Genomic DNA, 17,386 nt, shown 5'->3' with positions numbered 1-17,386 from the left:
GGTAGAAAAAAAAGAGACCGCCCATTCAACCTCTTCAACCTTACCTAAGCAACCCTCAAAGCGACCCAAGATAGCGCACGTTCTATTAATCATATAATATCTAAAGATGTGATCATTCATTAAGTCAATTAGAAGACATATAATTCATTAAATACTTCACATAATGGACTTTGAAATACCTAGGTTCTCACATACAAATATTATCAAAGTCTAGTCGTGCAATTTCTAGAAAGCATCCCATTGCACTACCTAAACTTCTTAGAAATTATCCAACACTACCATGTACCCCACATGATGAGAATAGCAAATAACCGACATAGACCATACTAGCTAGGCATGGAAGCCTTAGTTCCAACCTACTTCGATGCGGGTTGATCTACTTGCCAAGGGTAGAACGAGGAAAAATCCCATGTCGGCATATGGTTAAGGAATATATGATGGTGTTTATTTACTCAAGTCTCATTATAAATTAGATCTACATTGTACTCTAGTCTCATTCTCAAGTAGAGATGCAAACCATAACATATTCACTCAGTGCCCTTGGTTCTCATAGAGTAAGTTTAATAAAAGGGACATATGAAAAGATACCATCTCTTAGTCATTAACTATTCATAATGCTAAAGATGGGTCCACAAGGGCAGCCATTTGATGGTCTCTTAGGATAGATCAATCTTAACCTTTTTTCTATAGAAGATTCCTCAAATTAGTCATGATTAGAAGGGCACCATCATAGGTTTACCTATCCTAGACTTTCATAATACATTCTTCCATACACATACAAGACAAAGGTGCATAAGCCTACAAAGTCAAGATATTCAAATTCATCATATATATGTATCAAGTAAGGGACATTAGTCTACCAAAACAAGACACAACATACTTTACTTTATTTCATATATATGTCATTCTTTGATGCACTTAGGAATGACCTTTATCATCATGATGTCAACTTATATATTACTATAACATTATCGATATAATGATCATAGTCTCGTACAGTCAAGTAGGAGTAATCATGTATCAATTTTAAGGCTACACACATAAAAACATAGTCATAGTCCAACATGATCACTTAATATCCATAGGAGAGCACATACTTTCACGTAACTAGCATCTAAATAGATATGATTATACTTCAAAAAATCAATTAAACAAATCATCATAATACTTCAAATAGTGCCGACCAGGTCATGATCATCAATTCCAAGTATAAATCATAATACTAGACGTAACTAGGTCAATTCAACACAGACTTAATAATATAAGACCAATTAGATATCAATTTCATATAATCTTTACATCATTACAAAGCCCATAAGAAAGTACTCATTAATTCATAAGTATAAAGACATGATTACTTAAACCATAAAAAAGTCAAAATAGAAATTTGCATGGCTTACATGGGTTCCTATAAATTATAGATATAAAACATAGAATTAACATCCATTTAGTTCTAAAACATTGATTGAAAAACCTTTTATACAAGAACTCATGGCTAGAATCATAAAATTGGACAAATCATATTTTTGATCATCTTTGAAAATCATTGGAATTGACTCCTTGAAGAAACAGATTTCAATGATGAATAACGATAATTATTATATGAAGAATCCACGAAATCTTGGTTGGAAACTTCAAAACCTTAGTTTTCTTCCTTAAGCTTTTTCTAGTTCTTCAATGTAGTTTGGAAAGAGAGAGCGTTCTTTAATAATTTAGAGAATTTCGTGTGGTTATGGTTTAAGACGTTTAATTATGGTCTAAAACTAGCATAATATCTAGATATTGACGTCCCATAGGTTAACCTAAAGACCTCCTACTTATATTACCTAAAACATCCCTCCTAATTCGACTACAAATAGGAGAACATTTCACCCAGCCTAATTCAGGTTTGACCATGTTTTCTAATTAATTAAGTTTAAAATTTAATTAATTATGTTACATAGGGTAATTACTAATGTACCCCGATGTTGTTAGGACCATAACCAACCCTTTGCACCATTCTAGGTTAGGTACTAAGTTTTCTCTTACATGACTTAACCAAAATCTGGAAATTACTTGGTGGTGTCGGTTTTGTCCATTTAATTAATTACATAAGTCTCTAATTTAATTAATTAAGTAACCTAGAGTAATTACTAAACTACCCCTAAGTTGTTACAAACATAACCAACCGTTTTGGATCATCCTAGGTTAGGTACTAGGTTATCTCTTACTTTACTTAATCGAAATCTAAAATTTGCTTGATGGTTTCAGTTTTTTCCATTTAAATTAATTAATTAAGTTGATAATTTAACTAATTAAGTAACCTAGGTTAATTTATTAAGGACTCCTAAGTTTTTAGGACCATAACCAACCCTTATGGACTATCCTACGTTAGGTACAACGATGTTTCTTTAATTGGTTATTCGTTTAGGTCACCCAGTTAGGTCATAGGATTCAGGTTACCCTAGGTAATTAATTTTCGTTCGTCCTAGGTTATTTAGTTATTTAGAGAAGTTAGTTAGGACCTATAATCAGTTAAGGAGCTTGGCCCCACGTGATCCTACACGCCTGCCCCCTAACCACCCTAACCTATTCGGTTTGGGGATTATCTCTTGGCCGTTGGTAGAACATGTGATTTCACATGTGTTATCGTGTACTTTCCCCAACCATGCACTCTGTAAAGTTCACTTTTTGTCCAAGTATTCTTTATGTCCTTGGGCACTGCTTAATCTGCATGGTCATTTTAAATGATTATGTGCTAGGTACTTAGGCTTGACACTTGGATTTGGGCATTTTAAGATCAAGGGTGTATTCTAAATTTTGTTCATTCATAGAAATTTACTAACACCCTTAAGCCAATAATCTACAATATGCCCAATATTACTTAATATTGGGCATTGGGATGCCTATGTACCCCTAATATATACTCTTAAAATGTATTAGGACCTTCAATAAACAAGTACATTTTAAAGAATGTTACATTATTCCTCCCCACCTTAGAAACATTCCTCCTTGAATGACAGTAGCCACACTTTGAACTTTTTTAAGGGTTAAGACTTAACAACTATCAAGAAGATAGAACTATTTCTACATCTTATCATGCAATAATACTTACTTTTTCAATTCATATAGGAGAAACTTCCTTCTCCACATAATATCATGCCCGTATACATCAATTATATACACATTATAACCGTTTTTTTAAAAGAACAATTTTGCCAAATTTTCAAAGAAAATTACAGTAAACACTAATTTCTTTATGGTGAAACATGCTCAGTTTTCCAACAATGCAACTCTTAAGCAATTTATGATGGAAACATAAAAATATGAGATATAAAACCATTTAAACTCACTTTAAAACATAATCATAAATTCATGAAAGTCACAATGCAAGGAATCTATGAATTTCAATTTCAACTAGACTTTTAAACATAATGCAACATGCTATTATGACATTCTATCTCTCAACCTTGAATGAATAAAAGAGATTAGAAAAAAATCTACAATACAACTACTCACCATAATCCCCCACTTAGAAGTATCTCATATAACTAAGTAGAGAAAACTATAACTTACCGGCTTCATATTCATCATACGTTTTTGTTCCTTTGGCTCGAAGATCATGGAAGTGATTCCTCTTTGGAGAACCACTATTCGGAATGTTAGGAGGAAATTATTTGGATTTTCTTCTTATAGACACAATAGTGTGACAATCTCTCATTTGGTGATCATCCTTATACAACGAAAACACCCACTAGTACTGGCTAGACACTTACCGAAGTGTTTTTTCCACAAGTTGAACAAGTAGGCCTAAACATTTGGGAACCACAACCTCTCTCATGGTTCATCTTAGAAGCACTCGAACCATATTGATTTGGAGCCATATTCTTAAATTTATGTTTAACTTGCTCATCCGTTCTTCCCCTCTTAGCATCTCTACTTATCCTCCCATGTTTAGACTCTTCAATTGATTGAGCGTACACCATAAGCCTAGATAAAGTCATGTCACCATGAAGCATGGTATAAGACATTTTTCTTTCACCATATATGAAACACTAGTCAAAAATGTACTCATCTCATCCCTACGGTTAGACACAAAGTATGGAGCATACTTAGACAATCGGACAAACTTCAAAGAATATTCAGTAATGCTCGTGCTACCTTGCCTTAGGTTTATAAATCCCTCAATCTTAACCTCCCTTTTCTCAAGGGGAAATTACCTATTGAACAATGCTTCCTTAAACTCTTCCCACTCTAAGGGACCTAATTCAACCGTTCTTCTATATTTCCATTGAGTAAACCATACTTGAGCAACATCTTTCAATTGATAAAAAGCTAACTCTGTTTTCTCCCTAGAAGTCATTCCCATTGCGTCTAATATATAATTCACTTAATCCAAGAAAGCTTAGGGATCTTCTCCAACCTTAGAACCAAAGAAGGTAGGAGGATTCAACCTCACCAACTCTTTCAATCTAGAGGTCATAGTACTCTCCATAGCATTCACCCTAGGCCCAATAACTCTATTCTCTTGAGTTGTCATAGCTCGGTCTAGGGTAAGGAGAGCCTCTAAAATCTCCCCATTAACCATTTCTATGGGAAAAATCAGAGCCTCATTACATCCTTCCACAATAGGTACTTGTTCATCTTTAACACTTTGAGGAACTTTCTCAACTAGTGGAATATGTCCACCTCAGGGAGAAAGCTCCACATTCACATCATTCTCTTCAACCCTCTTAGCCGGCGTCCTTCTCGTATTCATATTCCTACAAACACAAGGATAACCATAAGAAAAGAGCACTTATAACTTTTTACTCAACGGCACGTCATTGAGTAAAAAAGAAGGGGAACTCTGATGTCCTATAGCCTCTCGCCCATATATATGTCGCGATTCATACTGATGGTCAAGACTCTAATAGACATGGATTTTTGAGACTTTTTGATTCCTAAGACTACTTCACAACTTTATGCTCTGATACCAAGTATGTCACATCCTGAAACCAAACCCTAGACGTTACTGTGCATTCTCCGATTACAACAAGGTATCGTCGACCTCTCTAAGGTTTATGACAAGCCCTTTCATACCATTGATTGCATACATGTATGTAAAGTAGTGCGGAATTAAAATATTTCATACTAAATAATGTTACTTCAAAATATCTCTTTTATAGAAAAATATAATGAAAGACGAAGTCTCAAAGTAATCATCTTAGACATAAGAATATAGAAGATAGCTCACTCTATTAAAATACTTAAGTAAGGAAAACAAAACATAAAGATGTCCTTCGATCAAGTAAGGACAATTAGAACTCTTTGCTTGCATGAAAACTAATCCAAAGCTTTAACTTCGAGACTCCTTTCAAACGCCACCTACACCTTTAAATATAAGCAAAATATATGGAATTAGTACAAACACTTGTACTAAGTATGGCATATGCATAAAATCATGAAAAATGGACATTCGTATTAAAAATGCTCTTTTTGATTAAGAATTCATAGTATAATTGTAAGAACAATATTTAACACCATAGAAACATACAAGATATCAAATAAGCATTTTATCAATATTTAATTACATTACCGTGATTTGAGTTTAACCTTACTGTAACCTCTTGTAACTTGCTTTCTTCTTACCAAATGTTATCCTAAGATAATATCATTCTCTTATTCGTTTTATTAAATCCACACCTAAGGTTAATCTAAGATTCACATAGGTAGAGCATTAAGATACCGCCCATACAACCTCTTTAAGCTTACCTAAGTAACCCTCAAAGCTACCCTAGATAGAGCATGTCCTATAAATCAAACGTTAGCTAGAGACGTGAGCGTTCATCAAGTAAATTAGATGGCATATCATTCTTTAAAGACTACACATAGTGACCTTGGAAAGACCAAGGGTCTCACATGCTATATCTTCAAAGTATAGTCATGCAATGTCTAGATAGCGTCCAATTCTACTACCTAAACTTCCTTGAACTTATCAAACACTAGCATGTATGCCACATGATAAGCATAGGCAATAACCGACATAGACCATACTATCTAGGCATGGAATCTCGAGTTCCAACCTACTTTGATGAAGGCATTCTACTTTATAAGGGTGGAATAAGGACACATCCCGTGAAAGCATAGACTAAGGAATATGATTGTCTTTTTGCACTCTAGTCTTATTTTCAAGTAGAGCTACATTGCAGTCTAGTATCATTCTCAAGTAAAGCTGCAAGCTGTAACATATTCGCTCGATTCTATCCCTTGGTTCTCATAAAGTAAGCTCAATCTAAGGGACAAATGAAAAGGTACCATCTCTTATTCATTACCTAGTAATAATGTACATACCAAAGATGGGTCCACTAGTGCTGCCATTCGATGGTCTGTATGGATAGCTCATTCCTAACCTTCTTTCTATATAAGATTCCTCATATTATTCATGTTTATAAGGGCACAATCTTAGGTGTACCGATCCTAGACTTTCATTAAACATTGTTCCATACGCATACAAGACAAATGTGCATAAGCCTACTAAGTCAAGATATTCATATTCATGATATAAATGTATCAAGTAAGGAACACTAGTCTACCAAAACAAGACACGACGGATCATGCGACGGACCATCATGGTCACGACGGACCGTGATGGACTATGTCGTCCCACACTTTTGTAATTGTCCCGCTGCTCTCCTCATTAACCTCGACGACAGGTAGGACAAACCGTCATAAGCACAACGGTCCGTCGAGGGTCTCCGTTCCAAAACACTTCAACTCGGAAATATGCGTACTGAGATCGACTCTCTGAACTTCACGACGGAACTGCAGCACGGACCGCCGTAGATACGACAAACCGTTACAAACCTCTTTACTGAATTTGAATCTCTGAACTTGTGACGGACCTGCAGGACAGACCGTCGCAGGTACGACAGGCCGTCACAAGTTGCGTAACCTCTACTGGGGTCAGATTTCTACTAAAAGTTTTAAGGGGTGTTTTGGACTATTCATGATTATAATTATGAAATTAGTGGTGTAAGTTTAATAACTTATTTACTTGGGGGTTAAAGGAGATAACCTTGAAATAAATATTGGGTTACTTTTATCATCTTTTAGAATTGATTAAATGATAATTAGGGTAAAAGAAAATGAATCTGCAGAAGAAAAATAAAAAGAACAAGAAGAGGGGAGAATGAGCGAGAGGGAGAGAACGAAAAGGAAAGTAAAGACATTGGGAAGTATCTTGCTTGATCACGATTCTTTGGTGGAGGTAGGTTATGGTTTATTTCTATATGATAGATAGACTCTAAATAGCAATATTAGGTAGTTTGTAAAATCTTCTATATGTTTGATGGTGTGTTTGTATGTTGTGGTGGTGTAATTGTGGGCGGGTCAGAATGATGAGACTGTTGAATCCTTAATCACGTTCCGACTTGTAGTAGTAGGGGATTAGAGTGTCACATTCTGACAAGTAGTATTAGGGGAACGGAGTGTCACGTTCCGATACGTAGTATTAGGGGATTGGAGTGTCACGTTCCGACACGGTAGCAATAATGGATCGGAGTGTCATGTTCCGACACGATAATAATAAAGAGAAGTAATATTGAATTATGTTAATATAGTCAAATTTGAAGAACCTATTTCCCAAAAAAGTATGGTGTGGAGGCTTGAGTCCTCATAGGTCTGCTTAGTGTTGTTGCGAATGGTTTTTGTACTTGTTGATTGTCACCTGTTAAGTATTGTAGTTGATTTTATATTATAATTTGATATGTATTGCTTTCTATTTTGAGTTGGCCGATGATACCTACTCAGTACGTGTTCCTTGTGTTGACTCCTACTTGTATTTTTCTCTTTATTATTTGTGGAATGCAGCAAACATGCCATCGACTTCGACTCGTCCGCAACTCTAGCCAGTCTCCAATATATCAGATTTCAGGATGACCTATTATTGCTAGCTCGGACTGGATTCTCTCATTTACGTCTTGATGTCTTGATGTTCGGACATGGACCATCTCTTTTACTTATTGTAGCTTCTTAAATACTCTTAGATTTAGAAATTTGAGGCTAGATGTTCTTGGTGTGATGACATCCAGATTTTAAGGATGATAGTTGATAAACTTTAGAAGCTTATTTATTGGTATATTAATAAGATTTGAGTATTCCGCATTATATTTTGTTCATTATGGTTGAAATATTTGTAAATGTTGGGGTTTAGATTTGATGGTTCGCTCACATAATAGGATAAGTGTTGGTGCCACTCGCGGCTCGTTTTGGGTCATGACAAACTTGGTATCAGAGCATTAGTTTCATTGGTCTCATCATACAAGAACGTGTCTAGTAGAGTCATGAGGAACGTTAAGGGCACGCCTATACTTTTCGTTGAGGGGCTATAGACTTTAGGAAAATTCCATTCTTTCTTTCTTTCATGCTATTACTTTGATCCAATTTGTATCTAGGTGATTCAAATTGGTATATGACATCCTCACTCTATTTCGCAGATGGTTAGAACTAGAGCAACAATTGTGCCAACACCAACACCGGCAAGACAGGGTGCGTCCGAGCCAACCACTAGTGCTGTAGCTCGAGGAGGAGCACTGGCAAGAGGCCGTGGTAGAGGTCGCAGGAGTACGTCCTCTAGAGGTAGAGGAAAAACACCTGATCCAACTAGTAATAGGGTGGTGACTCCTCTACTGACTGACGAGGTAGTAAGAAAGGGTGAGAAAGGGGAAAATCAGCAAGTGCAAGATAAGGAATTACCACCCCAACCTACCCAGAGATGATTAACCAGGTTCTTACTTATCTTAGCGGGTTATCTGATCAAGGCCAGACACCTTCAGTGTTTTCTGCACCAGCACCTCAGGTTCCGGGAGTATAACATGCAACTGCTGTGGCTCCCCGCATGGATGCCTCATTAGAAGTAGCAACGTTTCCTCGATTGACTACAGGGCCTATAATGACGAGTGATCAGCATTAACTTTTCACTAAATTCTTGAAGTTGAAACCTCCAGTATTCAAGGGTGCTTAATTTGAGGAAGCCTATGACTTTCTGGTTGATTGTCATGAGCTGCTACATAAGATGGACATAGTAGAACGATTCGGAGTTGAGTTTATGACCTATCAGTTTCAGGGGAATGCCAAAATGTGGTGGCGGTCGTATGTTGAGTGTCAACCAGCACAGGCACTACCTATGACTTGGGCATCATTCTCTAGATTATTTATGGAGAAGTATATACCCCGGACTTTGAGGGATAGGAGGAGAGATAAGTTCCTGAGCCTAGAGCAAGGAAGGATGTCTGTTACTACTTATGAGGCTAAATTTCGTGCACTATCCAGGTATGTCACCCAACTTTGCTTGAGTCAACAAGAGCGGATTCGCTGTTTTGTGAAGGGATTGAGGTCAGATATGCAGTTCCCAGCCTTACAAGTAGCTGCTGCAGCAAAATCCTTTCAGGAAGTTGTTGATTTTGTTATACAGGTGGAGGGGATGAAGCCAGATGACTTCCCCATGGCGTCGACATCTAAGAAGTTCCATAAGGTAGGTGAGTTTAGTGGTTCTTACTCCAAAAGGAAAAGTTCAGGAGGTTACCCAGCCCGACCTATCCAGTCTTCACTGCAGGCTGTAGCTGGGGGTCTATCGTAGACCAGTCAACATTGCTCTGAGTTTGGAGGTTATCCCAGACTTCGTCATTTTCACAGAGACCTATGCTTGACTCCAGAGACTTTTATGGATGTGGAGAGACTGGACATATTAGGAGGTATTGTCCAAAACAGAGTTACAGGCCCCCAATAGTTAGAGGTAAAGGTGGTCATGGGAGAGGCCGCCATACATGAGGACGTGGTGGTCAATGTAATGGTGGTCACGAAATTAGCCGGGGTGGCGGGCAAGCTGGAGCTACTCCAGCGCAACATGGTAGGGGCAACGGGGAGACAGGTGATAGGGCCCATTGTTATGCTTTCCCCGGGAGTCCTGAAGTAGAGACATTTGATTGCATGGCTTCTATATTATTTGATACTGGATCCACATTTTCATATTTATCTTCCTCATTTGCTATGGTCTTTATTTACATTGTGATTTGCTTAACATGCCTATTCGTGTCTCTAATCCTGTGAGTGAGTCTGTGATAGTTCAGAAGGTGTATACGTCTTGCCTTGTGACTTTTGTGGGGAGCAATACTCATGTAGACTTGATTATCCTAGAGATGGTGGATTTCGATGTAATTCTGGGTATGACTTGGCTTTCTCCAAATTTTCAATCTTAGAGTGTAATGCTAAAATTGTGACATTGGCCAAGCCTGGGACAGATCTGCTAGTATGGGTGGGTGACTACACTTCCACTCCAGTTCATATCATCTTCCTTCTTCGTGCTAAGAGAATAGTTAGTAAGGGTTGTTTAGCCTTCTTGGCACATCTAAGGGATGATACTTCCCATGTACCTTTGATTGAGCCTGTCTCGGTAGTCCTTGAGTTTCTCGATGTGTTTCCTACAGACCTTCCTGGTATGCCACCGGATAGGGATATTGATTTTTGTAATGATCTGGAGCCGGGTACTCGCCCCATTTCCATACCCCCTTATAGAATGGCTCCAGCTGAGTTAAGCGAGTTAAAGGCCCAACTTCAAGAGTTGTTAATTAAAGGCTTTATTAGACCAAGTGCATCCCCTTGGGGTGCTCCTGTTTTTTTGTGAAGAAGAAGAATGGAAGTTTTCGAGTGTGCATAGACTAGAGGAAACTGAATAAGGTAACTATTAAGAAAAAGTATCCGCTTCTCGCATTGATGATTTGTTCGATCAGTTACAAGGTGCTTCTACCTTCTCAAAAATCTATTTGAGATCTCGTTATCATCAATTGAAAATACGGGCAGCAGATGTACCAAAGACTGCTTTTCGAACAAGGTATGGGCATTATGAATTCTTAGTAATGTCTTTTGGGCTTATGAATGCCCCTGCTGCTTTAATGAACCTGATGAACAGGAATTTTAAGCCATATCTGGATCTCTTTGTCATTGTGTTCATTGATGATATACTGATATACTCAAAGAGCAGGAAAGAACATGAGGAGCATTTGAGAATTGTATTGGAAGTGTTGAGGGAGAAAAGGCTTTATGCCAAATTCTCCAAGTGTGAGTTTTGGCTAGATTAAGTGTCCTTCTTGGGGCACGTGGTTTCTAAGGATGGAGTGATGGTGGATCCTTCTAAGATTGAAGCAGTGAAGAGTTGGGTAAGACCTACTAATGTTACGGAGGTAAGGAGATTTGTTGGTTTAGCTAGCTACTACCGTCGATTTGTCAAGGGATTTTCTTGTGTTGCTTCCCAATTGACAAATTTGACTAAGTAGAATGTACCATTTGTATGGTCAGACGAGTGTGAAGAAAGCTTACAGAAACTCAAGACCTTGTTGACTACTGCACCAATTCTTACCTTGCAAGTGGAAGGTAAGAATTTCATTATTTATTATGATGCATCTTATTCTGGGTTGGGTGCAGTGCTAATGAAGGAGAGGAATGTAATTGCTTATGCTTCGAGGCAATTAAAAGTGCATGAACGTAACTATCCGACCCACGATTTGGAGTTGGCTACAGTCGTGTTTGCATTAAAGCAATGGAGACATTATCTATATGGGGTTAAGGGTGATGTTTATACAGACCATCGTAGTTTACAGAATGTCTTTACTCAGAAAGATTTGAGTTTGAGACAAAGGAGGTGGATGGAACTACTGAAGGACTATGATATTACTATCTTGTATCACCCAAGAAAAGCTAATGTTGTGGCAGATGCCTTAAGTAGAAAAATAGGGAGCATGAGAAGTTTAGCCCACCTACAGATTTCTAGGCGCCTATCGGCTAGAGAGGTTCAGACTTTAGCTAATGACCTCATGAGGCTGGAAGTACTAGAGAAAGGAGGATTTTTGGCCTGTGTGGAGGCAAGATCATCTTTTCTTGACAAGATTAAGGGAAAACAGTTTACTGATGAGAAACTTATCCGAATTCGAGATATGGTAATTCGAGGAAAGGCTAAAAAGTCAATAATTGATGAGGAAGGTGTTTTGATAATTAAGGGAAGGGTATGTGTGCCCCGTGTTGATGACTTCATTCACACCATTCTTATAGAGGCTCATATTTCCAGGTATTCTATACATCCTGATGCAACCAAGATGTATCGTGACCTAAAGAAACATTTTGGTGGATTAGGTTGAAGCGCGACATTGTTGATTTTGTTGCCCAATGCCCGAATTGTCAGCAGGTAAAGTATGAACACCAGAGCCTAGGAGGAACACTTCAGAAAATGCCCATTCCTGAATGGAAAAGGGAAAGAATTGCAATGGATTTTATGGTTTGTCTTCCAAAGACATTGAGTAAGTTTGATTCTATTTGGGTAATTGTTGATAGATTAACTAAGTCGTCTCACTTCATTCCGGTTAAGGAGACTTACAATGTAGAGAAGTTAGACAAATTATATATCTCAGAAATTGTTCGATTGAATGGAGTTCCACTTTCCATCATATCAGATAGAGGTATGCAATTTACTTCTAAGTTTTGGAGAACATTGCATGCTGAATTAGGTACTAGGTTGGATCTTAGTACTGCATTTCACCCTCAGACCGATGGTCAGTCTGAGCGAACGATTCAGGTTTTGGAGGATATGCTTCGTGCATGTGTGATAGAATTCGGTGGTCATTGGGATAACTTCTTACCCTTAGCAGAGTTCTCATACAATAATAGCTATCACTAAAGTATTTATATGGTCCCATTTGAGGCACTGTATGGAAGGAGATGTAGGTCTCCCATATGCTGGATTGATGAATTTGAGGTGAAACCATGGGGGACCGATCTTTTGAGGGAATCGTTAGATAAAGTAAAATTCATTCAGGAGAAGCTTCTAGAAGCTCATAACAGGAAGAAAGAATATATAGATCGAAAGGTTAGGGACTTGGATTTTATGAAGGGTGAACAAGTCTTGCTGAAGGTTTCACCCATGACAGGGGTGATGCGGTTTGGTAAGCGAGGTAAGCTTAGTCCGAGGTATATTGGTTTATTTGAAGTTCTAAAGCGCGTAGGGGAGGTGGCATATGAATTGGCATTGCCTCCAGGACTCTCAGGAGTGCACCCGGTATTTCATGTGTCTATGCTGAAAAAATTCCATGGGGATGAAAACTACATTATTCGTTGGAATTCTGTTCTTCTTGATGAGAATTTGTCTTATGAGGAGGAGTCTGTTGCCATTTTAGATAGAGAAGGCTGCAAGTTGAGATCAAGGGAGATTGCATCCATCAAGGTTAAGTGGAGGAATCGGCCAGTTGAAGAGTCCACTTGGGAGAAGGAGGCTGACTTGCAAGAAAGATATCCACATCTTTTTACAGATTCAGGTACTCTTTCTCGCCCTTGTTTTCTTCTTGTGATCGTTCAAGGAAAAACGATGGGTAAATTGTTATCTATTGTAACAACCTGTTGAGTCGTTTTGAGCAGTAGAATTATTTTAGATAAAAACTTATTAGGTCGACGGATCACGCGACGTACCGTCATGGTCACAACAGATCGTGACGGACTCTATTGTCCCACACTTGTGTAATTCTCTTGTTACTCTCCTCATTAGCCTCGACAACAGGTAGGACGAACCGTCATAAGCACAATGGTCCGTCAAGGGTCTCCGTTCCAAAACACTTTAACTCGGAAATCTGGGTACTGAGATCGAATCTCTAAACTTCACGACGGAACTACAGCACGGACCATCGTAGATACGACGGGCCATCACAAACCTCTTTACTGAATTTGACTATCTTAAATTTGTGACGGACATGCAGAACAAGTTTTTCACGACCCAAAATGAGCAACGAGTGGCACCCACACTTATCCTACTATGTGAGCGAACCAACTAATCTAAACCCAAACATTTACCAATATTTAAACCATAATGAACAAAATATAATGTGGAAGACTCAAATCTTATTAATATGACAAATAAATAAGATTGTAAAGTTTATGAACTATCATCCCCAAAATCTGGAAGTCATCACACCAAGAACATCTAGCCTCAAATTTCTAAATCTAAGAGTATTTAAGAAGCTACAATAAGTAAAAGAGATGGTCCATGTCCGAACTTCAAGACATCAAGATGTAAATGATAGAATCCAGTGTGAGCTAGGAACAAAATCTCACCCTGAAATCTGATATACTGGAGACTCGCTAGAGTTGCGGACGAGTTGAAGTCGATGGCAGGTTTGCTGCACTCCACAAATAACAAAGAGAAAAATACAAGTAGGGGTCAGTAAGTAGGAGGATGAAACTATTGAAGGACTTCGATATTACTATCTTGTATCACCCAGGAAAAGCTAGTGATGTGGCGATGCCTTAAGTAGAAAAACAGGGAGCATGGGAAGTTTAGCCCACCTACAGATTTCTAGGCGCCCATTGGCTAGAGAGGTTCAGACTTTTGCTAATGACCTCATGAGGCTGGAAGTACTAGAGAAAGGAGGATTTTTGGCCTATGTGGAGGCAAGATCTTCTTTTCTTGACAAGATTAAGGGAAAAAAGTTTACTGATGAGAAACTTATCCGAATTCGAGATATGGTAATTCAAGGAGAGGCTAAAGAGGCAATAATTAATGAGGAAGGCGTTTTGAGAATTAAGGGAAGGGTATGTGTGCCCCGTGTTGATGAATTGATTCACATCATTCTTACAAAGGCTAATAGTTCCAGGTATTCTATACATCCTGGTGCAACAAAGATGTATCATGAGCTAAAGCAACATTTTTTTTGGAGTAGGATGAAGTGCGACATTGTTGATTTTGTTGCCCAATGCCCGAATTTTCAGCAGGTAAAGTATGAACACCAGTGGCCCGGAGGAACACTTCAGAAAATGCCCATTCCTGAATGGAAATGGGAAAGAATTGCAATGGATTTTGTGGTTGGTCTTCCAAACACATTGAGTAAGTTTGATTCTATTTGGGTAATTGTTGACAGATTAACTAAGTATGCTCACTTCATTCCGGTTAAGGTGACTTACAATGCAGAGAAGTTAGCCAAATTCTATATCTCAGAAATTGTTCGATTGCATGGAGTTCCCCTTTCCATCATATAAGATAGAGGTACACAATTTACTTCTAACTTTTGGAGAACATTGCATGCTGAAATAGGTACTAGGTTGGATCTTAGTACTGCATTTCACCTTTAGACCGATAGTTAGTCTGAGCAAACGATTCAGGTTTTGGAGGATATGCATCGTGCAAGTGTGATAGAATTTGGTGGTCATTGGGATAACTTCTAACCCTTAGAAGAGTTCTCATACAATAATAGCTATCACTCAAGTATTGATGTGGCCCCATTTTAGGCATTGTATTGGAGGAGATGTAGGTCTACCATTTGTTGGTTTGATGCATTTGAGGTGAGACCATGGGGGACCGATCTTTTAAGGGAATTGTTAGATAAAGTAAAATTCATTCAGGAGAAGCTTCTAGTAGCTCAGAACAGGCAGAAAGAATATGCAGATCGAAAGGTTAGGGACTTGGATTTTATGGAGGGTGAACAAGTCTTGATGAAGGTTTCACCCATGAAAGGGGTGATGCGGTTTGGTAAGAGAGGTAAGCTTAGTACGAGGTATATTGGTTTATTTGAAGTTTTGAAGTGCGTTGTGGAGGTGGATTAGGAATTGGCATTGCCTCCAATACTCTCAGGAGTGCACCAGGTATTTCATGTGTCTATGCAGAAAAAATACCATGGGGATGGAAACTACATTATTCGTTGGAATTCACTTCTTCTTGATGAGAATTTTTCTTATGAGGAGGAGCCTGTTTCCATTTTTGATAGAGAAGTCCGCAAGTTGAGATCAAGGGAGATTGCATCCATCAATGTCCAATGGAAGAATCGGCCAGTTGAAGAGTCCACTTTGGAGAAGGAGGCTGACATGCAAGAAAGATATCCACAACTTTTTACAGATTTAGGTACTCGTTCTCGCCATTGTTTTCTTCTTGTCATTGTTCTAGGACGAACGATGAGTAAATTGGTATCTATTGTAACAACCTGTTTAGTCGTTTCGAGCAGTGGAATTATTTTTGATAAAAACATACTGGGTCGACGGATCACGCGACGGACCGTCAAAGTCATGACGGACGGTGACAGACCGTCATGGTCACGACGGACCGTGACGAATTATGTCGTCCCACTATTGTGTAATTCTCCTGCAGCTCTCCTTATTACCCTCGATGACAAGTAGGACGAACCGTCATAAGCACAACGGTCCATCGAGGGTCTCCGTTCCAAAACACTTCAACTCGGAAATTTTGGTACTAAGATCGACTCTCTGAACATCACGATGGAACTGCAGCATGGACCGTCATAGATACGACGGGCTGTCACATCCCTCTTTACTGAATTTGACTCTCTAAACTTTGTGACGGACCTGCAGGACATGTTTGTCACGACCAAAAACGAGCCGCGAGTGGCACCTACACTTATCCTACTATTTGAGCGAACCAACAAATCTAAACCCCAACATTTACCAATATTTCAACCATAATGAACAAAATATAATGCAGAAGACTCAAATCTTATTAATATAACTAATAAATAAGCTTCTAAAGTTTATCAACTATCATCCCCAAAATCTTGAAGTCATCACACCAAGAGCATCTAGCCTCAAATTTCTAAATCTAAGAGTATTTAAGAAGCTACAATAAGTAAAAGAGATGGTCCATGTCCGAACATCAAGACATCAAGACGTAAATGAGAGAATCCAGTCCGAGCAAGGAACAATATCTCACCCTGAAATCAGATATACTGGAGACTGGCTAGAGTTGCGGACGAGTCGAAGTCGATGGCACGTTTGCTGTACTCCACAAATAACTAAGAGAAAAATACAAGTAGGAGTCAGTAAGGAGGTGTATGGAACTACTGAACGACTACGATATTACTATCTTGTATCACCCAGGAAAAGCTAATGTTGTGGCAGATGCCTTAAGTAGAAAAACGGGGAGCATGGGAAGTTTAGCCCACCTACAGATTTCTAGGCGCCCATTAGCTAGAGAGATTCAGACTTTTGCTAATGACCTCATGAGGCTGGAAGTACTAGAGAAAGGAGGATTTTCGGCCTGTGGGGAGGCAAGATCTTCTTTTCTTGACTAGATTAAGGGAAAACAGTTTACTGTTGAGAAACTGATCCGAATTCTAGATATGGAAATTCGAGGAGAGGCTAAAAATGCAATAATTGACGAGGAAGGCGTTTTGAGAATTAAGGGAAGGGTATGTGTGCCCCGTGTTGATGACTTGATTCACACCATTCTTATAGTGTCTCATAGTTCCAGGTATTCTATACATCCTGCTGCAACCAAGCTATATCGTGACCTAAAGCAACATTTTTTGTGAAGTAGGATGAAGCGCGACATTGTTGATTTTATTGCCCAATGCCCGAATTGTCAGAAGGTAAAGTATGAACACCAGTG

General features: G+C 38.6%; 1 protein-coding gene across 1 annotated transcript; it reads left to right on the top strand.

Annotated features, from left to right (window-relative positions):
- The first annotated feature begins 9,247 nt into the window (after positions 1-9,247).
- On the top strand, positions 9,248-17,069 carry LOC138337437 (uncharacterized). Its single transcript, XM_069287347.1, has 8 exons — positions 9,248-9,587; positions 10,089-10,502; positions 10,756-10,849; positions 12,145-12,196; positions 12,824-13,063; positions 13,163-13,228; positions 15,655-15,889; positions 16,876-17,069. The coding sequence occupies exons 1-8, from the start codon at positions 9,248-9,250 to the stop codon at positions 17,067-17,069; spliced, it is 1,635 nt and encodes a 544-aa protein (XP_069143448.1).
- The last annotated feature ends 317 nt before the right edge of the window (positions 17,070-17,386 follow it).

The sequence above is a fragment of the Solanum lycopersicum genome, chromosome 7, assembly GCF_036512215.1.
Source record: "Solanum lycopersicum chromosome 7, SLM_r2.1".
NCBI lineage: Eukaryota > Viridiplantae > Streptophyta > Magnoliopsida > Solanales > Solanaceae > Solanum > Solanum lycopersicum.
This window is presented reverse-complemented; position numbering and strand designations above follow the sequence as displayed.

What these genes read in the sequence shown, in the direction of transcription:
- LOC138337437 (XM_069287347.1), top strand. Translation starts at nt 9,248, where the DNA reads ATGTCTGTTACTACTTATGAGGCTAAATTTCGTGCACTATCCAGGTAT. An exon ending in AAGACTGCTTTTCGAACAAG is followed by an intron (nt 10,850 to 12,144) that starts GTATGGGCATTA and finishes TTGGTGGATTAG; the next exon opens with GTTGAAGCGCGACATTGTTG. An exon ending in ACAACTTTTTACAGATTTAG is followed by an intron (nt 15,890 to 16,875) that starts GTACTCGTTCTC and finishes TGTATCACCCAG; the next exon opens with GAAAAGCTAATGTTGTGGCA.